We start from the raw sequence: 25,080 nt of genomic DNA on the forward strand, positions 1-25,080 counted from the left end.
TGAAGCTTTGGACTTATCAAATGAGCATCTAGGCCCTAAAAACATGACTTTAAGTAAAGAAAACATGGCTCTGGCCCCTAAAAATGAGGCTTTAGTTACAAACAGATGACACTCTGGTGCCTAAATTGAGGATTTGGATAACAAAAATGAGACTTCAGACTCTAAAATGAAGCTGTGAGCATAACACTGAGCTTGGATTCTCAGTGGAGGCTCTGGACACCGAAAATGAGGCTTTGAATTCCAAAACCGGAGCTTTGGACCCTCCAAAAGTGGCTGTGGGGTCAAGGAATGAGGCTCTGCATCCTAAACATCAGGCTTTGGACTGAGCAAATGAGGATTTGAGCCCTAGCCTTGAGGCTTTGGAAACTGAAAATGAGGCTCTGGACTCTAAAAGCAAAAGTTCACATGCTGGTGAAGTCCTCGTGAGTGACCTGCCCCTTCTTCCCAAGGCCATAAACCCGCTTTTTCTTCCCGAGCTCTAGCCAGAGCTAGAGTGTCAGAGCCTGATGTTTTGGGCCTGAGGGCCAAAAGCCTAATGTTTTGGTCTGAAACCCTCCATTTATGGCACAAGGCCTCCAACTGTTCAACCCCTCCTGTTGAACTCCCAAGGCCTAACGCAAAGTACCTAGAGCCTCATTTTGGGTTAAAACACCAGTACTGAAAGGTCAACGCCTTTATTTAGAGAACAGGCCGTTTCATAATCTGCTCCATGAGCTGCCCTGGCACCAAGAGCAGACTGACAGGCCTGCAGCTCCCCGGACCCTCCTTCTGCCCCTTCTTTTGGATGGGCGTCACATTTGCTAGCTGCCACTCAGCTGGGACCTCCCTAAAACAGCCCGCCCTGGGCTACTTCTTCCTCCATTCCCTTCCTCAGTCCATGTCCTGGCGGCCATGCCAGGGGCCTGCAGAAATGGGGGAGCCGAGGTGGGAGGCAGCAGAATTAGGGAGCCTTTTGGAGCCCCTCTGGCCTGGCCTTCGGAGTGCGGAGCTTCGTTTTGGGGCCCAGAGTCCCACTGGGGAGTCGGAGCCCTCCTTGCGGCAACCATGCACTGCTTGTGAGTACCCAAATGGTTTGGGCTGAAACCCTCCTTTCTATGGCCCAAGCTCTCCTTTAAGTGTTTAAACCCCACACTGCAGTGCCAAAGCCTGCTTTGTAGTATCTAGAGTCTCAGCACCAGTGTGGAAAGCCAAAAGCCTCATTTTGAGAGTGGAAAGCAGCCATATAATGGCCAAGGCTGCCTTTTTCGATTCCAAAGCCTCTCCTGCTGCTTCAGAGCATATTAGAGGGGCCAACTTCTCTTTCGCAACCTCCAAAACCCCATTCTTTGTGTCAAAAGCTTCAATGTTGTGGACCGACAGCTGATTTCTAGGGTCAGCATCCTCTGCTGAAGTGTCCAAAACCTGATTTTTGGGCATGCTCTGCCGTTACTTAGTGCAGACGCTCGTTTTTTTTTGCTGGTGGGGATGTGATTGGTAGTCGTGGCAGCAATGGCTATGTCTCAGTGGAGTGGTGGCCATGTCACAGTGGCCCTGTGATACGGCCTGGCTGGGGCACAGAAGGGGAGGTGGGCGCCGGGGTCCCGCACTCTGGATTGTCCGGAGGACGAGCGTAGGCATGAGCCGGCGTGTGACCTTTGCTGACGACGTGAAACCCGCCTACATGAGGCGGACCAAGATAGATTTCTGGGATGGGATGAAGCATGGATCCTCGATGCCCAAAATCACTGCCAGAGGTATGGGCACCCCCGGCACAGCAGCGGCGCGGCTGATGTGCATTTGGGGCTTTCCATCGGGGTTGACCCAGCTCTGTGGTCATCTCTGGGGGGTCTCCGTTTGGGGCTGGAGATGTGACGGCTCTTTTCCTCTGCCACCAAAATGTGGGGCTGGGGGTGCCGGAAGGCTGGCAGCCACCAGACACAGAGCGTGACCTGATTTTCTTTGCCTTCCAGATCAAAAATCTGTCTGGGATGCAGTGTCAGCCTACATCCGGGACCACCTCCAGCTGCGCCAGGTGGGTTGGCACCCACGTCACCCTTTTTCCCCTCCTCAAAAGTAGACAACTCACCCCAAAAGGCCTCACCAAGAGACCAATAGGTATCGCATAAGTGCGGTGCTGCTTGTGGTAGGCGGTGTGGTATCTCAGGGCTGACCCCAGTTGCTGAAAGCCCCTGGGTCCCTAAGCCTGGCTCCCAACAGTGGGAAGGGCAGAGCAGGACCCCGGATGGGACCATCTCCGGCTCTTATTCCAGCTGATCCTTAACCTTCGGCCCTTCTGTTCTCTTCCACTTGCAGGGTGTCCATATTCCTGCCCTTGGCTCCTTTGATGTTGTTACCAAATGTGTCAAGGTTCGGAATGAGACAATAATTTTCCCGATGCATGTGTTTTACCTGGCCAGGAACCTTATAGTTTCTCACAACCTCACGGACAATAAGGAATACCTGCCAGGTAAGAGGGTGCAGGAATCCCTTGCTGCATGGATCTCAGGTGCTTCTCAGAAGCAAAGCATCCCCTGCACAGAGCAGGTCCCAAACCGAAGCCTTTCTGGGTGACGACTGCCATGAGCAGCACCTGGGGAACACGTGGAAGGGCCGCTGGTGACCGACTCCATCCCTCTCGTGTCGTTTTCCAGGCCATAAGGAGCTGGAGCCCCTCCAATTCCCTGAGGTGGCTGCAGCTGCCTCCATGTCCTGGAAGACGGTGGAGAGCTGCATCCGAAGCACCACGTCCCTCATCTCTCACAGCCTGGGGAAGGGGGAGAACATCGCCCTCGTCCTGAGGGATGTAGGGGTGCTCCTCATCGAAGGCACAAAGGTGCAAATGAAATTCTATTACGAATTTCTGGAGATGTTGGCTGGGAAGGAGAACCTTCACAAGGTGATGTTTTATTTTCCCCACGACCTGGGCAGCCTCACAAGGGGGCAGCAGCAATGCTTGCCCTTGGCCCACCAAGACCTCTCGGGTTGGAGCTCTTGGCCAGCCTCTTGGCCAGCCTCTTGGCCAGCCTCTCAGCTGCTAAAACCGAGGCCCGAGTCTTTCTGGTCGCTGATGAAAGAACCTCAGAAGAAAGTGCTGTCAGCACACAGCAAGAAGTGCCCCCAGCCGCTGCCAACCATATGTGAGGCGCCCATGTCACTGCAGCCCCATCCACCAAAGGGCAGACCAGGGATCTCCAGGACGGAGAGGCCCTGGCCACACTGATCAGGGCTGCCGTGCCCTGAGGAAGTCGTTCCTGATCGTTCCTCTGCAGGTGGCAGGACAGGTATGGAACTCAAAGAACCATAGGATCTTTTAGGTCCCAGTAAACGATGTCTGGAAGTACCAGCTCTCCACGTTTTTTGAATACGTTAAGGGATGGTGACTCAACAACATCCCCGGGCAGCTGTTCCAATGCCCTACAAGGCTTTCAGTGAAGAAATATTTCCTAATATCCAACCTTCACCTCCCCTGGTGCAACTTGAGGCCATTTCCTTGGCCTGCTGCCTGTTGTGTGGGAGAAGAGACCGATCCCTACCCTGCTCCAGCCTCCTTTGAGGCAGTGGCAGGGAGACGCTGTAGATTCACATTTGAGTCCTTGCTGGGTGCTGTCTCCTTGTAGGAAGGCAGAGTTTGGGGGGCAGTGGGGCTGTTGGGAGCCCCCTTGGTGCTGCTCGATGGAGTGGCTGCGTTCCCTGCAGCCCTTAGACACAAGTCCCCCCTTTTGCAGCGTTGTCCCCCCTTCTGCTGACACGCAGACACAGCAGGCCACATCTCCTGTCAGCATGGGGAAGGCCTAACAAAGCAGGAGGCTGCTCGTGGCCGGAGGGGAGAGGGTTTGTTTGCAGCTGGGTGCTGCTTTGGAGGCGTGTTGGGAAGAGAAGGGCTTTTTGGGTGGGCCTGGCAGAGCCCAGGAGCAAAACCCTGCTGCTGGCCTGGCTCTGGTGATGGGATAAAGAGAGGGAGGGAAATGGCGGCCCTGCCCTCGGTGTTGTGGCCTGGAGCCATCCCCGGGGTCTGCGTGTGGGCAAAGAGCTCCAAAAAGTGGCAGTGCTGACTCAGAGGAGTCTCTCTTGTTTTGCAGAAACCCATCAGTCTTTGGACCACGAGGAAGGAGATGGTGGAAATTATAAAGAATGTCCTGTGAAAGATGCTTGAGGTCTCCTTTGTTCACGATGCAGTCTCACTGGGATCAGGATGAAGTTTCCCATCGGGGCTGTGGCTCTGCCATCAGCCCAAACCATGCTGGGATCAGGGCCATTGCAGGGAGGTGAGGATGGCGTGGAAGCCCTGCTCTCCTCCATCCCAGCCTGGCATCTCTAGCACGTCGGGGACCCTGCGTACGCCCCCCGTGCCTGACCCAGGAGGGCTGAGGTTGGTTGGTGGGAGGCCAGGGGTGATCCCACTGGGACCGACAAGTGGTGGCTGCTCTGTGGATCCCTGTGATGAGAGAGGAAAAGGATCCTGATGGGCATATTACTTCATGAGATCCTGGGGACAATGGATCTGGGTGTGAAATGTCAGTTCTGCCGATTTTTTTCTGGTGTGGTGACTTAGGAAGTGAGCTCTTAGTTGTTCTGCTTCCTATTTTCAGTGTGGTTTTTGGCTTAGGGTCAGACCAGGGCTATTTCAATCCAGACTAGAGAGGGAAACAAATTTAAAGTCTGTGTAAGAATGATACGTCTCAGACAAAACTGCACTTTAGGAATTTAAAAGTCTCTGTCCTGCCTCCATTCAGACTTCTTTCTGCAGCATTATACGTGGAGGTTAAACGAAGGGATGTGCACCTCCACACATGCTCTCCCTCTTATGGAGGCTGTCACGTCCAGATGCTCTGCAGGCGGAGGCAGCTTTCAGCAGAAATCACTGGTCAGATCAAAACCCAGCCCAGACGACCACAGCCTTCATGGCGCTCGTTCAGGGCTGGGCTCAGGACCCTGCTGACCCAAGGCACTCGGATCACTCTCCAGGTGCCCAGGTCCTGGCTGTTATGCCAGGGAGCAGAAAGAGAGAGGCCAGAGGCCGTGGGACATGCTGCCCTCTCTCCAGCGGGAGAGGGAAGTTGGCTGGGGAGAGGTGGAGATGCTGGCAGCTGGGCGATCCCTGCAGCTCTCAGCAGGGCTCTTGTGTTCAGTTTGGAGGCTGCTGGTGGTTGAGGTCCGGAGATCGCTTGCTTTTTTCACATTAGCAAAAAAAAGGCACCAAACCAAACCAAAAAACATAGTGCTGGCAAGTTTGCTCTATTTATTTGGCTTTAATTTTTATTTCCATTTTCCCCAAAGAGCTATTTTAATCGGGACATGACATTATAAACAAAGATTTGCATCCGGCTGACTTGGGGCAGGCGGCTGCAGATGCCAAAGGGGTAGGAATGAGAATTGTGTGGTGCAGTTTCGCATTTATTTCACCCTGGGAGGCATAATTAATTAGGGTTAATTTTCATCAGAGCTGCCCTTGTGGTGCCATTCCGCATTTGTGCCCGCAGCAGTGCTGATGGCACACTGCTGCTTTGGCTGCTCTGAGCAGCAGTCTCATGGCACTCACCTAAAGCACCATTTTTAATGCCCCAAGCCCCTTCTGAGGGCACAAAGCCTTTGTTTTTGAAACCAAAGCCACATTTGAGTGTCTGCATCCCCATTGTAAGAGCCCAAAGCTTCCGTTAAGGGTCCAAACCCCAAACTGCTTTTGAGAGCCCAGTACACTGCCTTTAAGATCAAAGCATCTGCTTTAGTATCCAAAACCTCAAGTTAGGATCCAGATCCTGCTTTTTATGGCCCAAAGACTAATTTTTTAGATCAGGGTTATTTCCAGTCTCCTATACCTCATTTTGGGGTCCAAAACTTCCTTCAGAGGGCTTCCACCATCAGTTTTAGAGCCTCCTGCGCCCTATTTAGGCCCCAAACCCTTCTCTTTAGGGCCCAAATCCTTCTCTTTAGAGCCTGAACCCTTTCCTTCAGTGTCAAAACCCTTCTCTTGAGGGCAAAAAAAAAATAAAAAAAAATCTTCAGGGCACAAAACCCTTACTTGAGACCTCTAACCCTTCTCCTTAGGGCCCAGGCACTTCCCTTTAGGGCCCAGGCCGTTCTCTTTAGGCCCCAAATCCTTCTTCTCCTTAGGGCCCAAATCCTTTTTCTAGTCAGGGCACAAAGCCTTCTCTTTAGGGACCAAACCTTTCTCTTTAGAGCCCAAGCCCTTCTTCTCTTTTGGGCTCAAACCCTTCTCTTTCGAGCCCACACCCTCTCTTTAGGCCCCAAACCCTTCTTCTCCTTAGGCCCCAAACCCTACTTCTCCTTAGGCCGCAAACCCCTCACTTCAGGGCCCAAACCCTTCTTTTTCAGGCCCAAACCCCTCCCTTCAGGCCCAACACCTCTCTTTGGGGCCCAAACCCCTCTCTTTAGGCCCAAACCCCTCTCTTTAGGCCCAAACCCACTCCTTCAGGCCCAAAACCTCTCTTTAGGCCCCAAAACCCTCTCTTTAGGCCCCAAACCCTTCTTTTTCAGGCCCAAAACCCTCTCTTCAGGCCCCAAACCCCTCTCTTTAGGCCCAAACCCCTCCCTTCAGGCCCAAAACCTCTCTTTAGGCCCCAAACCCCTCTCTTTAGGGCTCAAACCCCACTTTTTCCGGCCCAAACCCTTCTGCTTTTTAAGCCCCACACCCTCTCTTTAAGGCCCAAACCCTTCTTCTCCTTAGGCCCCAAACCCCTCTCCTTAGCCCCCAAACCCCTCAAATTTAGGCCCCAAGCCCGTCTCTTCAGGGCCTAAGCCCTGGTCTGTCGGCTCCAAGGGTGGATTGTTCAGAGGACGAGCGCAGGGATGAGCCTGAACGCGACCTCTGCCAAGGAGAGGAAACCCTCCTGCATGAAGCCGACCCGGGTAGAGCTGTGGGACGGCATGCAGCGCAGGTGCCTGATGCCCAACATCACCGCCAAAGGGACGGGCACAGCTGGGCACAGCCTTTTGTCCCCACATCTCGGTGGCTTCCCCAAAACTGAGCCCTGGGGTGGGAAATGGCCACGGTGCCTGAGCAGGAGGATGGGGATCCGAAACCCTCTGCACCCCCCTGGGACCGATGTCGGCAGCAGCAGCACCCCACTTCTGACCATGTCCGTCCTTTCCAGCCTCAGGGGGATTGCTCGACATGCCTTTCACCGTGCGCGCGAGCATCCCGAAACACGAGCTCCCAAGGCTGAAGGAAACCAAAGCACAGGAGAACAAGAAGGAATCCGGGATCAGGTGAGGCCGGAGGCTCACGGTTGTCTTCTCCCCAGCAGGGAGCCCCTCGCCCAGCCCCAAACACTCCGGGCTGGGGCCACCCCAAATTGCTGAAAGCAGCACCCGGAGGGGTGGATGGGGCCCGTGGTGTGCAAGCAGGGTCACGTTTTCAGGGTGTGGGATGCGGCCCCAGTGCCATCGTGTGCTCATGCAGACATTTTTGATGTGTTTTCAGCCAGCTGCCAGCAATCCCGGGGCTGCCTCTTGCCAAAAACCAGCCTTTGGCCAGCCAAGACCAGGACAAACTCACAGCCTGAAGCGGAACACCAGGGATGGACAAAATGGGGCCATCGACATCTCAGGGGGTCCCAGGAGAAGAATGAAGAGTGGACATTCTGCCCACCCTGGACAGCACATCCGAGACGCTGGAACCCAAACCGGCCAGAGCAAGGCGCCTGGAACAGGAGAGACCCCCCACAGAATCCGAGATTTTGGAAATTTGGAAGCGTTACCTCAAGAAGCAAAACCCAAAAAGGATTGGGGTGCGTGTCCGAGTTCGCTTGCTTTTTGCACATTAGCAATAAAAGGCACCAAACCAAACCCAAAACCGTAGTGCTGGCAAGTTTGCTCTATTTATTTGGCTTTAATTTTTGCTTTCATTTTCCCCAAAGTGCTGTTTTAATCGGGACATGACATTAAAAACAAGGATTTGCACCCGGCTGACTTGGGGCAGGCGGCTGCAGATGCCAAAGGGGCAGGAATGGGACTTGGGCCGTGCAGTTTGTTATTTATTTCCCCCTGGGAGGCATAATTAATTTTATAATTAATTTATAATTAATTAATGTAATAAGTTAATTTTCCTCAGAGCTGCCCTTGTGGTGCCATTCCGCATTTGGGCTTTGGCTGCTCTGAGCCGCAGTCCCATCGCACGCACCTAAAGCACCATTTTTAGTGCCCCAAGCCCCTTTTGGGGGCCCAAAGCCTTCATTTTGGAACCCAAAAGCCACATTTGAGTGTCCACCACCCCATTATAAGAGCCCAAAGCTTCCTTTCGGGGTCCGAACCCCAAACTGCTTTTGAGAGCTCAAGGCACTGGTTTTAAGATCCAAGCGTCTGTTTTACGATCCAAAACATCAAATTAGGATCCAGATCCTGCTTTTTATGGTCCAAAGACTAATTTTTTAGATCAGGGTTATTTCCAGTCTCCTATACCTCATTTCGGGGTCCAAAACTTCCTTCAGAGGGTTTCCACTATTAATTTTAGAGCCTCACGCCTCCTATTTAGGGCCCAAACCCTTCCCTTTAGGGCCCAAATCCTACTCTTTAGGACCCAAATCCCTCCCTTTTGGGCCCAAATCCCTCCCTTTTGGGCCCAAACCCCTCTCTTCAGGGCCTAAGCCCCGATTTTTAGGGCCCAAGCCCTTCTTTTTCGGGCCCCAGACCTTCTCTTTAGGGCCCAAACCGTTCCCTTCAGGGCAAAACGAAAAAATGATTCTTCAGGGCCCAAATTTCCCCCCAAAGACCCAGATGCCCCCCACCCAAGGCGATCTGGGTGCCCCCCCCATTACAGGGGACCCCCAGGTGTCCCCCCCCAGTGACAGCGCCGTCCCCTCTGTGTGTGTGTCCCTCCCCCTGTAGGGGACCCCAGTCCTGGTGTCCCCAAGGGGGGGGTCCCGGTGTCCCCGAAGGACCCCAGCACCTGGGTGACCCCAATGGGGTCCCGGATTTCCAGGGGTCCCCCTCAAAAAAAACGCAGCCGGGGTTGTGGGTTCTTCCCAAAAGGGGCCAAGGCACCCGGCTGTCCCCAAAATGACCCCAAAAGGGACCTGGATGACCCCAAAAAGGGGCTTGGATGTCCCCAAAAAGGGACCTGGTTATCTCCAAAAAGGGGCCCTGACACCCAGCTGTCCCCAAAAGGGACCTAGATGACCCCAAAAAGGACCTGGGTGTCCCCAAAAAGGGACCCTGGCACCCAAACCGGTCCTGAATGACCCCAAAAAGGGACCTGGGTCCACAAAAGGGTCCTGAATGACCCCCAAAAGGGACCTGGGTGCCCCAAAAGGGTCCTGGATGACCCCAAAAAGCTGGGCTTCCAGGAGACCGGCACCTCCAAAACCGTCACCTGCACCGTACGTGGCCGGGGGGGGCACAGGGGAGTGGGCAGGATTTTTTTGGAGGGAGTTACGGTGTTGTGGGGTCACCCAGGAGGCCCCATAAGGGTCCCACAAGGGGTCCTGGTCAAGACTGCTTTCCGAGAGATCCCAGCCAAACTGGGGTTTTAGCCCCCCAAAAAAGGCATTAGGCCCCCAAAATTGTCGGTTTATCCCCAAAATGAAGCATTAGGGACCTGGGTGACCCCAAAAGGGACCTGGGTTCCACAAAAGGGTTCTGAATGACCCCAAAAAGGGGCTTGGATGTCCCAAAAAGGGGACCCTGGCACCCAAAAGGGACCTGCGTGCCCCAAAAGGGTCCTGAATGACCCCAAAAAGGGACCTGGGTGCCCCAAAAGGGACCTGGGTGCCCCAAAAGGCGCCTGAATGACCCCAAAAAGGGACCTGGGTGCCCCAAAAGGGTCCTGGATGACCCCAAAAAGGGGCTTGGATGTCCCAAAAAGGGGACCCTGGCACCCAAAAGGGACCTGGGTGACCCCAAAAGGAACCTGGGTGCCCCAAAAGGGACCTGGGTGACCCCAAAAGGCGCCTGAATGACCCCAAAAAGGGACCTGGGTGGCCCCAAAAGAAACCTGGGTGACCCCAAAAGGCGCCTGAATGAACCCAAAAAGGGACCTGGGTGCCCCAAAAGGTGCCTGAATGACCCCAAAAAGGGACCCGGGCCTCCCCACGAGGTCCCCTGCCACTGGGGTGCCCCCAAGGCTGCCCCCTGCCCCCCTCCCCAGCAGGACCTGTGCCCCCTGGAGCCGAGCGAGCCCCCCCCCGAACCCCCCCCCCCCCCCACTGGCCTCCCCCCCTCCAACAGCTCCCCACGAGCCCCCCCCATGGTGCAGGCCTACAGGGGCCACAACCACCTCAGCTGGGGCTTCGAGGGGACCGGCACCCCCAAAACCATCACCTGCACCATAAGTGGCCGGCCGGGGGGCACAAGGGGGGGGGGGGCAGGATTTTTTTGGGGGGGGTTACGGGGTTGTGGGGTCACCTCAAGGAATTTCAGCTTCCATCCTTGAATCAGCTGAACACCCAAACTGAAGTATTAGGCCCGCCATATTGGGGGGTTAGGCCTGAAAATGAGGCATTATCCCCCAAAACTGGGGGTTTAATCCCCAAAATGAGGCATTAGGTCCCCAAAATTGTCGGTTTACCCCCAAAATGAAGCATTAGGCCCCCTAAACTGGGGGGTTTAGCCCCCAAAATGAGGCATTAGGCCCGCCATATTGGGGGTTTTAGTCCCATAATGAGGCATTACGCTCCCTAAATGGGGGGATTTAATCCCCAAAATGAGGCATTAGGACCCCAAAACTGGGGGGTTTAGCCTGAAAATGAGGCATTAGGCCCCCAAAATTGGGGGTTTAGGCCCAAAATGACACATTAGGCCTCCAAAACTGGGGGGTTAGGCCTGAAAAGGAGGCATTAGGCCTCCAAAACTGGGGAATTTAACCTGAAAATGAGGCATTAGGTCCCCAAAATTGTCGGTTTACCCCCAAAATGAAGCATTAGGCCCCCAAAACTGGGGGGTTTAGCCCCCAAAATAAAGGGGGGGGGGGGGGAGGGGATGAGAACCTCATGATCCGGAATAAAGAAATTTATGGCACTTAGGCAAATTTTTGGTAATGTATGAGAAACAAAAAAGCAAGATGTCTTCAGATCTGAATAACTCACCGTTTTTTTTTTAATTTTCTTTTGCTTTTTCAAGGTCCTTTTAACCACCCAGCTGGAACTGGAATTAGGCAAAGCCTACACTTTGCAGTGGAGCTAAAAGCCTGCCACCATCCCGGGTGGCAAAGCTGAGCCAAAATTCCTCACGTTCGCGAATTTTTCCCTTCTCCTCCCTCAAAATACTTTGCACTATTAAAATTTATTAGTTATAATCCCTTGGTTTGACGTTTTTTCCTTGTTCTGAGCTGTGGAATTCTGCCAAGCTGGGGCGTGGCAGGAGGAGGGGACTGCAAAGGACCTCAGGGACTCCAAACTTACAAGGAGCCTTGGGCCCCACTTTTTGGGAGGTGCTGATGGTTTTGGGGGCTTTGAACCTGTCTGGAAAGCAACCTTCACCCCCCTCCTCACGAACGAGCCTCGTAAATAAAAACAAAAACTCAACAGTTTTTTTGGGATTCCATCGTGTTTTCCTCCACCTCCTTCCTGAGGCAATCGTGTCAGGAAGAACGATGGAAATCTGCGAAGAAAAAGAGAAAAAAATAAGTTTTTAGATTTTTTTTGGCCTTCTTTACCCTCATGGACAGGCTTCAAGCCCTGACACCGATGTCAGGGCCACCGTTTCCCTTGTTTTTCACCTCATATTTTCCCCAGGCCCTGGTCAGCAGCGGGGTTTTGCTCCTAAATTCTGCTAAGCCTGCACAAAAAAAGCCTTTCTTTTCCCAAAAAGCCTTGAAAGCAGCACCCAGCTACAAAAAAACCACCCTCTCCTCTGTGGCCAAGAGCTTTTTGAGGCCTTCCAAACCCTAAAAAACATGGCCTGGTGTTGTCTGTGCGCCAACAGAAGAGAGAAATTTGGGCATTTGAGTCTAGTGCTGGAGGAGACAAAGGTTTGGGGTGGATTGAGCCAACCCGTGGCTCAAAACTGAGATCCCTTTGGAGAGACCCCGCTGTCCCCAAAAAACTCTGCTTCCCTACAAGGCTTGAGCCCCCCAAAATGATGCTGATGTGGATCACCCACCTCTTTTTGCCAACTCCGATGGCCTCCTCGCTAGGTCTGGCGATCAAAGCCCGGGTTTTAGGGTGGCCGGGGCCACAAAACGGAGAGCCCCGGCCCAGTTTTCGGCGGTTTGGGTTGGGCTGACACGGGTCTTCTGGGCACGGGTGCCACCGGGCGGGTGCTCTTGGTGCCGTTCATGGATAACATGTTCTTCTGAGGTTCCTTTAGCATTGTCCAGAAGGTCTCAGGCCTGTTCCTTAACCTTTCTGCCCCCTCTTTTCCCGGGGGCTGCAGCCTGTAGACGTTGTAGGGGGGCTCCTCGGGGAGGCTGGCCTCCGAGCTGGCCGGGGACAACACGCTTATCACAGGGAAGGACAGCTCTGGGGGTCCCGGGGGCCGGGGGGGCTTTTTGGCTGCCGGGTTTTCCCCCACGCAGGGGGGAAACATCCCCACTGCTCTTCCTGCTCTCTGCCTCGAGGCTCCGGGTGTCTTTGCCTGTCCCGTTTTGCCTTTGGGTGACGATTTTTCGGCCTTGCGAGGAGTCCCCGGGATGGCCGGCAGCCTGATGGAAGAACCAAGAATCCAGGATGGTTTTGGGGTCGCATCCTGCACCCCCCACCCCCTCATGCAGCGCTGGATGCTGCAGCCCTGAAATTTGGGGGGGCTCCCGACGGCCTCATCCCACCCATTTGGAGCCCCCAGCCTCACCTCAAGGGAGCCTTCCCTGCCTTCTGCGCCTCCCCCTTCAGGGCTGCTTCTTCTGTCGACCCCGTGGGGGCAAGGGAAGGAAGCCCGAGACCTTTGCCTAAAATTTGGGAAGGAGAGGTGTTAGAAGAACATTTCCGTGATGCCGCCGTCCCCGGGGACACGCCGGGTGCTGAGGCTGCTCCCCGAGACCCTCCTTGGCACCAGCCCTCGCCCAGCTCCTTTCTAAGCCTCAATATTTTTTTTTTGGGGCCGAGTTCTGGGAGAAAGGAGCTGGCTACGGCCAATTTTAGGGGGTGTCTTGATCCCCGTCCTCCTGCAGCGCCCAGGGCCGGGCACATCAGGCACCTCGCACCCGGGGGCTCCGTTTTGGAGGCGCGGTGACAAGATGTGGTGCAAGGCAGAGCTTTTGGGTGCTCCACGATGGGTTTTCTCACCAGGAGTCGGTTCCCCGTCCCTTCGAAGGGAACCAGCAGCTGCTTTTCTTCCCCCAGCTTGGCCAAGAAGAGGAAAAGCCCCTTCTTTCTTCTCCTTGGAGTGCTCCTGGGGCGTTTTTTTGGGCATGCTCTCCATCTCAAACCTGGCAAAAGAAGACCTCAGCGTGACCCCAGGGCGCGCCACAATCACCCCATTTCCACGTTGCCATCAAAGCCCCATCCCCAAATTCCTTCCTGGACTTTGCAATGGGCTCGTCCAGCAAAGAAGCACCCATGGGTGCAAGGAGAACCCGAGCAGCGGCCACAGCCACAAAAATACTCACTCGGGGAAGACGATGACACGGCCAGAGAAGGTCAGGGAGGCCAAGGGTGCCCCCCGGGACACCACCACGTCCATCAGCTGGGGGACCTGCAAGGAGATGGCAAATGTCCTCTGGCCTCGGTCGTGGCCAAAAACTCCAACCCAAAAGGTCTCGGTGGGCCAAGGGCAAGCGTTGCTACCCCTTTGTGAGGCTGCCCAGGCCGTGGGGAAAACAAAACCCTCACCTTGAAAAAGGCTTTTTGAAGGTTCTCCTTCCCGGACAGCTTCTGCAGGAAGTCGGAATAGAATTTCATTTCCACCCTCGTGCCTTCGATGAGGAGCACCCCCACGTCCCTCAGGACCAGGGCGATGTTCTCCCCCTTCCCCACGCAGCGAGAGATGAGGGACGTGGTGCCCTGGATGCAGCTCTCCACCCTCTGCGAGGACAGGCAGATTTGGGCGGCCACCTCGGGGTAGTGGAGGGGCTCCAGCTCCTTGTGGCCTGGAAAACGACACGAGAGGGATGGGGGCGGTCACCAGCAGCCCTTCCCCGTGGCAGGCGTCACCCAAAAAGGCTTCGGTTTGGGACCTTGTGGTGGGTTTTGGATAGAAAAGGTTTGGCAGCAGGGGGGCACGGGGAGGGGGGTGCTGTGAGAGGGATCTAGAAGCTGCCCCGTGTTGGGGAAGGGTCCTGCTGCTGGCCAGAGCCTGGGCAGTAAGCGAGGTTTTTTGTGCCTCTGGGAGAGCAGATTAGAGAGAGAGAAAAAAAAAAAACACACACAAAAAAAAAAAACAAACAAACAAAAACACAAACAAACAAACAAACAAGCAAAAAAAAAAACACAAACAAACCACCAAAAAAACACCAAACCAAAAAAAAACCCCACAAACCAATAAAAAACAAAACAAAAAAAAAAACACAAACATACAAAAAAACAACAAAACAAACAACAAAACAAAACAATCACAAACCAACAAAAAATACAAAACAACAACAACAAAAAAAAAACACAACAAAACCAACAAAAACAAAACAAAACCACAAACAAAAAAACACAAACAAAAAAAAAGAAAAACAAAAAACAACAACAAAAAAAACAAACTAACAAACAAAACACAAACAAACTTAGAAAACAAAACAAAACAAAAACAAAACAAACAAACAAAACAAACAAACAAAACAAAACAAAAAAAAAAACACAACAACAACAAAAAAGAAAACACAAACAAACAAACAAACAAACAAAACCTGCTGGGGGATGGCAGCTGGGGGAGCGAGGGGTGAGGAACAGCCTCACAGACCCCCAGGGCAGTGAAGGAGGAGGGGGAGAAGCCCCCCTGCAGCCTGTAGGGGGGTCCCTGGTGGAGCAGAGCTGTCCCCCTGCACCCATGGGTGCCACACGGAGCAGATCTCCGCGCTGCAGCCCCTGCAGAGGAGCCCACGCAGGAGGAGGGCGTCTGGGGGGAGCTGCTGCCTGTGGGGGACCCAGGATGGAGCAGTTTGGGACGGGGGGGGGACCCCGTGGGACGGAGCCGTGTGGGAGCTAATCCTTATCTCAACTTTGAGCCCTTTTCACATCTTTTCTCCCCTCTTTGAGGAGGGGGAGTGAGAAAGGGGCTGTGGTTGAGCTCAGCCGCCCACCCGAGTCAAACCACCACGGTCCTGCTCCATGCAGGGGATGCTTTGATTTATTTTTTGGGGGGGAAACACCTGATATTGAGGGAGGGGGTCAGCAGGGGATTAACCCCCTGCCCTACCTGGCAGGTACTCCTTGTTGGCGGTGAGGCTGTGGGTGACGACGAGGTTCCTGGCCAGGCGGAACGTGGGCATCTGCAAAATCAGGGTCTTGTTCCCGTCCTTCACCAATTTGGGGACAACGTCGAAGGAGCCGAGGGCAGGAATTCGGACGCCCTGGAAATGGCAGAGAAAAGAAAGAAAAATGGTTAAGGATCAGACGTCACACCGCCTACCACAACCGCGCTTGTGCGATGCCTGTGGGGCTTTTTGGGGTGAGTTTCCTGCTTTTCAGGAGGGGAACGAGGGGGACGGGGGTGCCAACCCACCTGGTGCAGCAGGAGGTGTTCGTGGATGTAGGCTGACACCGCATCCCAGACGCTTATTTTCTCTGAAAGGCAAAAAAAAATCTGGTCACACACCGCCTCTCGTGGCTACCACCCTTCCATCACCCCAAAACCCGCGTTGCATAAAGATCCATCACATCCCCGACCCCAAAAAACAGAGACCCTACCACACAGAGCCAGGTCTCCCCGCCACGAGAAGACCCAAATTTAGGCGCCTACCAAAACCCACGTTACATAAAGATCCATCACATCCCCAACCCCAAAAAGAGACCTCCACACAGAGCCAGGTCTCCCCGCCACAAAAAGCCCCAAATTTCGGCACCTACCCTTGGAGGTGATGCTGGGCGTGAGGCACGGGACCTTCATCCCATCCCAGAAGCGGACGGGGGTCCGCCTCACGTTGGGCAGCACCTCGTCGGCAAAAGTGACGCGTTTTTGCATCCTTGCGCTCGCTCTCCGGATATTTCTCCAGAGATGAAGGGTCCCTGCGCCACCCCCCACCCCTTTTATACCCTGCCACCGCCCCCCGCCCCATTGTGACACGGCTAATGAGGTCATCACTTACGTCATAACTGCCAACAGGGCCACCGTCACCATGACTGTAATACACCATAAATGTTTGCCCCTCCCTTTAGTGACCAAACCCCTCCTTTTAGGGCCCAAACCACTCCCTTCAGGGCCTAAAGCCCTCCCTTCAGGCCCAAACCCCTCCCGTCAGGCCCAAACCCCTCTCTTTAGGCCCAAACCCCTCCCTTCAGGCCCAAATCCTCTCTTTAGGCCCCAAACCCCTCTCTTTAGGGCTCAAACCCCACTTTTTCCGGCCCAAACCCTTCTGCTTTTTAAGCCACACACCCTCTCCTTAAGGCCCAAACCCTTCTTCTCCTTAGGCCCCAAACCCCTCTCTTTAGGCCCCAAACCCTTCTTTTTCAGGCCCAAAGCCCTCTCTTCAGGCCCCAAACCCCTCTCCTTAGCCCCCAAACCCCTCAAATTTAGGCCCCAAGCCCGTCTCTTCAGGGCCTAAGCCCTGGTCTGTCGGCTCCAAGGGTGGATTGTTCAGAGGACGAGCGCAGGGATGAGCCTGAACGCGACCTCTGCCAAGGAGAGGAAACCCTCCTGCATGAAGCCGACCCGGGTAGAGCTGTGGGACGGCATGCAGCGCAGGTGCCTGATGCCCAACATCACCGCCAAAGGGACGGGCACAGCTGGGCACAGCCTTTTGTCCCCACATCTCGGTGGCTTCCCCAAAACTGAGCCCTGGGGTGGGAAGTGGCCACGGTGCCTGAGCAGGAGGATGGGGATCCGAAACCCTCTGCACCCCCCTGGGACCGATGTCGGCAGCAGCAGCACCCCACTTCTGACCATGTCCGTCCTTTCCAGCCTCAGGGGGATTGCTCGACATGCCTTTCACCGTGCGCGCGAGCATCCCGAAACACGAGCTCCCAAGGCTGAAGGAAACAAAAGCACAGGAGGACAAGAAGGAATCCGGGATCAGGTGAGGCCGGAGGCTCACGGTTGTCTTCTCCCCAGCAGGGAGCCCCTCGCCCAGCCCCAAACACTCCGGGCTGGGGCCACCCCAAATTGCTGAAAGCAGCACCCGGAGGGGTGGATGGGGCCCGTGGTGTGCAAGCAGGGTCACGTTTTCAGGGTGCGGGATGCGGCCCCAGTGCCATCGTGTGCTCATGAAGACATTTTTGATGTGTTTTCAGCCAGCTGCCAGCAATCCCGGGGCTGCCTCTTGCCAAAAACCAGCCTTTGGCCAGCCAAGACCAGGACAAACTCACAGCCTGAAGCGGAACACCAGGGATGGACAAAATGGGGCCATCAACATCTCAGGGGGTCCCAGGAGAAGAATGAAGAGAGGACATTCTGCCCACCCTGGACAGCACATCCGAGATGCTGGAACCCAAACCGGCCAGAGCAAGGCGCCTGGAACAGGAGAGACCCCCCACAGAATCCGAGATTTTGGAAATTTGGAAGCGTTACCTCAAGAAGCAAAACCCAAAAAGGATTGGGGTGCGTGTCCGAGTTCGCTTGCTTTTTGCACATTAGCAATAAAAGGCACCAAACCAAACCCAAAACTGTAGTGCTGGCAAGTTTGCTCTATTTATTTGGCTTTAATTTTTGCTTTCATTTTCCCCAAAGTGCTGTTTTAATCGGGACATGACATTAAAAACAAGGATTTGCACCCGGCTGACTTGGGGCAGGCGGCTGCAGATGCCAAAGGGGCAGGAATGGGACTTGGGCCGTGCAGTTTGTTATTTATTTCCCCCTGGGAGGCATAATTAATTTTATAATTAATTAATAATTAATTAATGTAATAAGTTAATTTTCCTCAGAGCTGCCCTTGTGGTGCCATTCCGCATTTGGGCTTTGGCTGCTCTGAGCCGCAGTCCCATCGCACGCACCTAAAGCACCATTTTTAGTGCCCCAAGCCCCTTTTGGGGGCCCAAAGCCTTCATTTTGGAACCCAAAAGCCACATTTGAGTGTCCACCACCCCATTATAAGAGCCCAAAGCTTCCTTTCGGGGTCCGAACCCCAAACTGCTTTTGAGAGCTCAAGGCACTGGTTTTAAGATCCAAGCGTCTGTTTTACGATCCAAAACATCAAATTAGGATCCAGATCCTGCTTTTTATGGTCCAAAGACTAATTTTTTAGATCAGGGTTATTTCCAGTCTCCTATACCTCATTTCGGGGTCCAAAACTTCCTTCAGAGGGTTTCCACTATTAATTTTAGAGCCTCACGCCTCCTATTTAGGGCCCAAATCCCTCCCTTTTGGGCCCAAATCCCTCCCTTTTGGGCCCAATCCCCTCTCTTCAGGGCCTAAGCCCCGATTTTTAGGGCCCAAGCCCTTCTTTTTCGGGCCCCAGACCTTCTCTTTAGGGCCCAAACCGTTCCCTTCAGGGCAAAACGAAAAAACGATTCTTCATGGCCCAAATTTCCCCCCCAAAGACCCAGATGCCCCCCCCCCCCAAGGCGATCTGGGTGCCCCCCCCATTACAGGAGACCCCCAGGTGTCCCCCCCCCAGTGACAGCGCCGTCCCCTCTGTGTGTGTCCCCCCCCCTGTAGGGGACCCCAGTCCTGGTGTCCCCAAGGGGGGGGTCCCGGTGTCCCCAAAGGACCCCAGCACCTGGGTGACCCCAATGGGGTCCCGGATTTCCAGGGGTCCCCCCCAAAAAAAAAGAAGCCGGGGTTGTGGGTTCTTCCCAAAAGGGGCCAAGGCACCCGGCTGTCCCCAGAATGACCCCAAAAGGGACCTGGATGACCCCAAAAAGGGGCTTGGATGTCCCCAAAAGGGACCTGGGTGTCCCCAAAAAGGGGCCCTGGCACCCAGCTGTCCCCAAAAGGGACCTAGATGACCCCAAAAAGGACCTGGGTGTCCCGAAAAAAGGGACCCTGGCACCCAAACAGGTCCTGAATGACCCCAAAAAGGGACCTGGGTGCCCCAAAAGGGTCCTGGATGACCCCAAAAAGCTGGGCTTCCAGGAGACCGGCACCTCCAAAACCGTCACCTGCACCGTACGTGGCCGGGGGGGGGGCACAGGGGAGGGGGCAGGATTTTTTTGGGGGAAGTTACGGGGTTGTGGGGTCACCCAGGAGGCCCCATAAGGGTCCCACAAGGGGTCCTGGTCAAGACTGCTTTCCGAGAGATCCCAGCCAAACTGGGGTTTTAGCCCCCAAAAAAAGGCATTAGGCCCCCAAAATTGTCGGTTTATCCCCAAAATGAAGCATTAGGGACCTGGGTGACCCCAAAAGGGACCTGGGTTCCACAAAAGGGTTCCGAATGACCCCAAAAAGGGGCTTGGATGTCCCAAAAAGGGGACCCTGGCACCCAAAAGGGACCTGAATGACCCCAAAAAGGGACCTGGGTGCCCCAAAAGGCTCCTGAATGACCCCAAAAAGGGACCCGGGCCTCCCCACGAGGTCCCCTGCCACTGGGGTGCCCCCAAGGCTGCCCCCAGCCTCCCTCCCCAGCAGGACCTGTGCCCCCTGGAGCCGAGCGAGCCCCCCCCCGAACACCCCCCCCCCACTGCCCCCCCCCCCCCCAACAGCTCCCCCCGAGCCCCCCCCATGGTGCAGGCCTACAGGGGCCACAACCACCTCAGCTGGGGCTTCGAGGGGACCGGCACCCCCAAAACCATCACCTGCACCATAAGTGGCCGGGGGGGGGCACAAGGGGGGGGGCAGGATTTTTTTGGGGGGGTTACGGGGTTGTGGGGTCACTCCAAGGAATTTCAGCTTCCATCCTTGAATCAGCTGAACACCCAAACTGAAGTATTAGGCCCGCCATATTGGGGGGTTAGGCCTGAAAATGAGGCATTATCCCCCAAAATTGGGGGTTTAATCCCCAAAATGAGGCATTAGGTCCCCAAAACTGGGGGGTTTAGTCCCCAAAATGAGGCATTAGGCCCGCCATATTGGGGGTTTTAGTCCCATAAATGAGGCATTAGGCTCCCTAAATGGGGGGATTTAATCCCCAAAATGAGGCATTAGGACCCCAAAACTGGGGGGTTTAGTCCCCAAAATGAAGCATTAGGCCCGCCATATTGGGGGTTTTAGTCCCATAAATGAGGCATTAGGCTCCCTAAATGGGGGGATTTCATCCCCAAAATGAGGCATTAGGACCGCAAAACTGGGGGGTTGAGCCTGAAAATGAGGCATTAGGCCCCCCAAATTGGGGGTTTAGGCCCAAAATGACACATTAGGCCTCCAAAACTGGGGGGTTAGGCCTGAAAAGGAGGCATTAGGTCCCCAAAATTGTCGGTTTACCCCCAAAATGAAGCATTAGGCCCCCAAAACTGGGGGGTTTAGCCCCCAAAATAAAGAGGGGGGGGGGGAGGGGATGAGAACCTCATGATCCGGAATAAAGAAATTTATGGCACTTAGGCAAATTTTTGGTAATGTATGAGAAACAAAAAAGCAAGATGTCTTCAGATCTGAATAACTCACCGTTTTTTTTTTAATTTTCTTTTGCTTTTTCAAGGTCCTTTTAACCACCCAGCTGGAACTGGAATTAGGCAAAGCCTACACTTTGCAGTGGAGCTAAAAGCCTGCCACCATCGCGGGTGGCAAAGCTGAGCCAGAATTCCTCACGTTCGCGAATTTTTCCCTTCTCCTCCCTCAAAATACTTTGCACTATTAAAATTTATTAGTTATAATCCCTTGGTTTGACGTTTTTTCCTTGTTCTGAGCTGTGGAATTCTGCCAAGCTGGGGCGTGGCAGGAGGAGGGGACTGCAAAGGACCTCAGGGACTCCAAACTTACAAGGAGCCTTGGGCCCCACTTTTTGGGAGGTGCTGATGGTTTTGGGGGCTTTGAACCTGTCTGGAAAGCAACCTTCACCCCCCTCCTCACGAACGAGCCTCGTAAATAAAAACAAAAACTCAACAGTTTTTTTGGGATTCCATCGTGTTTTCCTCCACCTCCTTCCTGAGGCAATCGTGTCAGGAAGAACGATGGAGATCTGCGAAGAAACAGAGAAAAAAATAAGTTTTTAGATTTTTTTTGGCCTTCTTTACCCTCATGCACAGGCTTCAAGTCCTGACACCGATGCCAGGGCTGCCGTTTCCCTCGTTTTTCACCTCATATTTTCCCCAGGCCCTGGCCAGCAGCAGGGTTTTGCTCCTAAATTCTGCTAGGCCCGCACAAAAAAAGCCTTTCTTTTCCCAAAAAGCCTTGAAAGCAGCACCCAGCTACAAAAAAAACACCCTCTCCTCTGTGGCCAAGAGCTTTTTGAGGCCTTCCAAACCCTAAAAAACATGGCCTGGTGTTGTCTGTGCGCCAACAGAAGAGAGAAATTTGGGCATTTGAGTCTAGTGCTGGAGGAGACAAAGGTTTGGGTTGGACTGAGCCAACCCGTGGCTCAAAACTGAGATCCCTTTGGAGAGACCCCGCTGTCCCCAAAAAACTCTGCTTCCCTACAAGGCTTGAGCCCCCCAAAATGATGCTGATGTGGATCACCCACCTCTTTTTGCCAACTCCGATGGCCTCCTCGCTAGGTCTGGCGATCAAAGCCCGGGTTTTAGGGTGGCCGGGGCCACAAAACGGAGAGCCCCGGCCCAGTTTTCGGCGGTTTGGGTTGGGCTGACACGGGTCTTCTGGGCACGGGTGCCACCGGGCGGGTGCTCTTGGTGCCGTTCATGGATAACACCTTCTTCTGAGGTTCCTTTAGCATTGTCCAGAAGGTCTCAGGCCTGTTCCTTAACCTTTCTGCCCCCTCTTTTCCCGGGGGCTGCAGCCTGTAGACGTTGTAGGGGGGCTCCTCGGGGAGGCTGGCCTCCGAGCTGGCCGGGGACAACACGCTTATCACAGGGAAGGACAGCTCTGGGGGTCCCGGGGGCCGGGGGGGCTTTTTGGCTGCCGGGTTTTCCCCCACGCAGGGGGGAAACATCCCCACTGCTCTTCCTGCTCTCTGCCTCGAGGCTCCGGGTGTCTTTGCCTGTCCCGTTTTGCCTTTGGGTGACGATTTTTCGGCCTTGCGAGGAGTCCCCGGGATGGCCGGCAGCCTGATGGAAGAACCAAGAATCCAGGATGGTTTTGGGGTCGCATCCTGCACCCCCCACCCCCTCATGCAGCGCTGGATGCTGCAGCCCTGAAATTTGGGGGGGCTCCCGACGGCCTCATCCCACCCATTTGGAGCCCCCAGCCTCACCTCAAGGGAGCCTTCCCTGCCTTCTGCGCCTCCCCCTTCAGGGCTGCTTCTTCTGTCGACCCCGTGGGGGCAAGGGAAGGAAGCCCGAGACCTTTGCCTAAAATTTGGGAAGGAGAGGTGTTAGAAGAACATTTCCGTGATGCCGCCGTCCCCGGGGACACGCCGGGTGCTGAGGCTGCTCCCCGAGACCCTCCTTGGCACCAGCCCTCGCCCGGCTCCTTTCTAAGCCTCAATATTTTTTTTTGGGGGGCCGAGTTCTGGGAGAAAGGAGCTGGCTACGGCCAATTTTAGGGGGTGTCTTGATCCCCGTCCTCCTGCAGCGCCCAGGGCCGGGCACATCAGGCACCTCGCACCCGGGGGCTCCGTTTTGGAGGCGCGGTGACAAGATGTGGTGCAAGGCAGAGCTTTTGGGTGCTCCACGATGGGTTTTCTCACCAGGACTCAGTTTCCCGTCCCTTCGAAGGGAACCAGCAGCTGCTTTTCTTCCCCCAGCTTGGCCGAGAAGAGGAAAAGCCCCTTCTTTCTTCTCCTTGGAGTGCTCCTGGGGCGTTTTTTTGGGCATGCTCTCCATCTCAAACCTGGCAAAAGAAGACCTCAGCGTGACCCCAGGGCGCGCCACAATCACCCCATTTCCACGTTGCCATCAAAGCCCCATCCCCAAATTCCTTCCTGGACTTTGCAATGGGCTCGTCCAGCAAAGAAGCACCCATGGGTGCAAGGAGAACCCGAGCAGCGGCCACAGCCACAAAAATACTCACTCGGGGAAGACGATGACACGGCCAGAGAAGGTCAGGGAGGCCAAGGGTGACACCCGGGACACCACCACCTCCATCAGCTGGGGGACCTGCAGGGGAGGAGCAAGGAGATGGCAAATGTCCTCTGCCTGGCCTCCACTCGGCCCTGGAGGAGCCCAGGGCAGCGGGAGCCGGCAGGACGGCAGCTCTTGGCCACCCCAAGAGCTCCAACCCGAGAGGTCTCGGTGGGCCAAGGGCAAGCATCGCTGCTGCCCCCGTGTGAGGCTGCCCAGGCCGTGGGGAAAACAAAACCCTCACCTTGAAAAGAGCCTTCTGAAGGTTCTCCTTCCCGGACAGCTTCTCCAGGAATTTGTAATAGAATTTCATCTGCACTCTTGTGCCTTCAATAACGAGCACCCCCACGTCCTTCAGGACCAGGGCGATGTTCTCCCCCTTCCCCACGCAGCGAGAGATGAGGGACGTGGTGCTCTGGATGCAGCTCTCCACTCTCTGCGAGGACATGAGGACGTTGGCGGCCACCTCGGGGTACTGGAGGGGCTCCAGCTCCTTGTGGCCTGGAAAACGACACGAGAGGGATGGGGGTGGTCACCAGCAGCCCTTCCCCGTGTTCCCCAGTGCTGCTCATGGCAGTCGTCACCCAGAAAGGCTTCGGTTTGGGACCTGCTCCGTGCAGGCGACGCTTTGCTTCTGAGCAGCACCTGAGATCCATGCAGCAAGGGATTCCTGCACCCTCTTACCTGGCAGGTACTCCTTGTCGGCTGTGAGGTTGTGGGCGACGACGAGGTTCCTGGCCAGGCGGAACGTGGGCCACTGCACCGTCAGGGACTTGTTCCCATCCTCGACCCGTTTGGAAACGACGTCAAAGCAGCCAAGAGTGGGAATTCGGACGCCCTGCAAGTGGCAGAGAACGGAAGGGCCGAAGGTTAAGGATCAGCTGGAATAAGAGCCGGAGATGGTCCCATCCGGGGTCCTGCTCTGCCCTTCCCGCTGTTGGGAGCCAGGCTGAGGGGACCCAGGGGCTTCCAGCGACCGGGGTCAGCCCTGAGATACCACACCGCCTACCAGAAGCAACACCGCACTTGTGCGATACCTATTGGTCCCTCGGTGGGGCTTTTTGGGGTGAGTTTCCTGCTTTTCAGGAGGGGAACGAGGGGGACGGGGGTGCCAACCCACCTGGTGCAGCAGGAGGTGTTCGTGGATGTAGGCTGACACCGCATCCCAGACGCTTATTTTCTCTGAAAGGCAAAAAAAAATCTGGTCACACACCGCCTCTCGTGGCTACCACCCTTCCATCACCCCAAAACCCGCGTTGCATAAAGATCCATCACATCCCCGACCCCAAAAAACAGAGACCCTACCACACAGAGCCAGGTCTCCCCGCCACGAGAAGACCCAAATTTAGGCGCCTACCAAAACCCACGTTACATAAAGATCCATCACATCCCCAACCCCAAAAAGAGACCTCCACACAGAGCCAGGTCTCCCCGCCACAAAAAGCCCCAAATTTCGGCACCTACCCTTGGAGGTGATGCTGGGCGTGAGGCACGGGACCTTCATCCCATCCCAGAAGCGGACGGGGGTCCGCCTCACGGTGGGCAGCACCTCGTCGGCAAAAGTGACGCGTTTTTGCATCCTTGCGCTCGCTCTCGGGAGATTTCTCCAGAGATGAAGGGCCCCGGCGCCACCCCCCCCTTTTATACCCTGCCACTGCCCCCCCTGCCCCATTGTGACACGGCTAATGAGGTCATCACTTACGTCATAACTGCCAACAGGGCCACCGTCACCATGACTGTAATACACCATAAATGTTTGCCCCTCCCTTTAGTGACCAAACCCCTCCTTTTAGGGCCCAAACCACTCCCTTCAGAGCCTAAAGCCCTCCCTTCAGGCCCAAACCCCTCCCGTCAGGCCCAAACCCCTCTCTTTAGGCCCCAAACCCCTCTCTTTAGGCCCAAACCCCTCTCTTTAGGGCTCAAACCCCACTTTTTCCATCCCAAACCCTTCTCTTTGAGACCCAAACCCTGCTCTTTGGGGCCCAAATCCTCCTTAGGGCCCGAACCCCTCCCTTTAGTGACCAAACCCCTCCTTTTAGGGCCCAAACCACTCCCTTCAGAGCCTAAAGCCCTCCCTTCAGGC

The 25,080-nt window shown here is 55.0% G+C and overlaps 3 protein-coding genes across 4 annotated transcripts; 1 reads left to right on the forward strand and 2 right to left on the reverse strand.

Annotated features, from left to right (window-relative positions):
* Positions 1-13: 13 nt before the first annotated feature.
* LOC113840613 (uncharacterized) lies at positions 14-4,126 on the forward strand. The gene is made up of 5 exons (XM_038171820.2): positions 14-1,055; positions 1,950-2,011; positions 2,293-2,446; positions 2,631-3,260; positions 4,059-4,126. The coding sequence occupies exons 1-4, from the start codon at positions 710-712 to the stop codon at positions 3,197-3,199; spliced, it is 1,131 nt and encodes a 376-aa protein (XP_038027748.1). The 5' UTR covers positions 14-709; the 3' UTR covers positions 3,200-3,260; positions 4,059-4,126.
* Positions 4,127-12,015: 7,889 nt separating this feature from the next.
* Positions 12,016-16,262, reverse strand: LOC119714796 (uncharacterized). 2 transcript variants are annotated; one of them, XM_072032282.1, is made up of 8 exons: positions 16,103-16,262; positions 15,520-15,581; positions 15,214-15,367; positions 13,701-13,957; positions 13,478-13,563; positions 13,155-13,297; positions 12,721-12,817; positions 12,016-12,574 (listed from the first exon to the last, which is right to left on the reverse strand). In XM_072032282.1, exons 3-8 carry the CDS (start codon positions 15,284-15,286, stop codon positions 12,091-12,093), a joined length of 1,140 nt encoding a protein of 379 aa, XP_071888383.1. In that variant the 5' UTR covers positions 15,287-15,367; positions 15,520-15,581; positions 16,103-16,262; the 3' UTR covers positions 12,016-12,090. The 2 variants fall into 2 exon arrangements, with proteins under 2 accessions (XP_071888383.1, XP_071888382.1); XM_072032281.1 differs by lacking the exon at positions 16,103-16,262 and adding an exon at positions 15,864-16,068 and having other exon boundaries at positions 12,017-12,574.
* Positions 16,263-21,559: 5,297 nt separating this feature from the next.
* Positions 21,560-24,953, reverse strand: LOC140001080 (uncharacterized). The gene is made up of 8 exons (XM_072032220.1): positions 24,462-24,953; positions 24,118-24,179; positions 23,682-23,835; positions 23,242-23,498; positions 22,948-23,033; positions 22,625-22,767; positions 22,190-22,286; positions 21,560-22,043 (listed from the first exon to the last, which is right to left on the reverse strand). The coding sequence occupies exons 1-8, from the start codon at positions 24,745-24,747 to the stop codon at positions 21,560-21,562; spliced, it is 1,569 nt and encodes a 522-aa protein (XP_071888321.1). The 5' UTR covers positions 24,748-24,953.
* Between the last annotated feature and the right edge of the window lie 127 nt (positions 24,954-25,080).

Source organism: Anas platyrhynchos, chromosome 37 (genome assembly GCF_047663525.1).
Source record: "Anas platyrhynchos isolate ZD024472 breed Pekin duck chromosome 37, IASCAAS_PekinDuck_T2T, whole genome shotgun sequence".
NCBI classification, from domain to species: domain Eukaryota; kingdom Metazoa; phylum Chordata; class Aves; order Anseriformes; family Anatidae; genus Anas; species Anas platyrhynchos.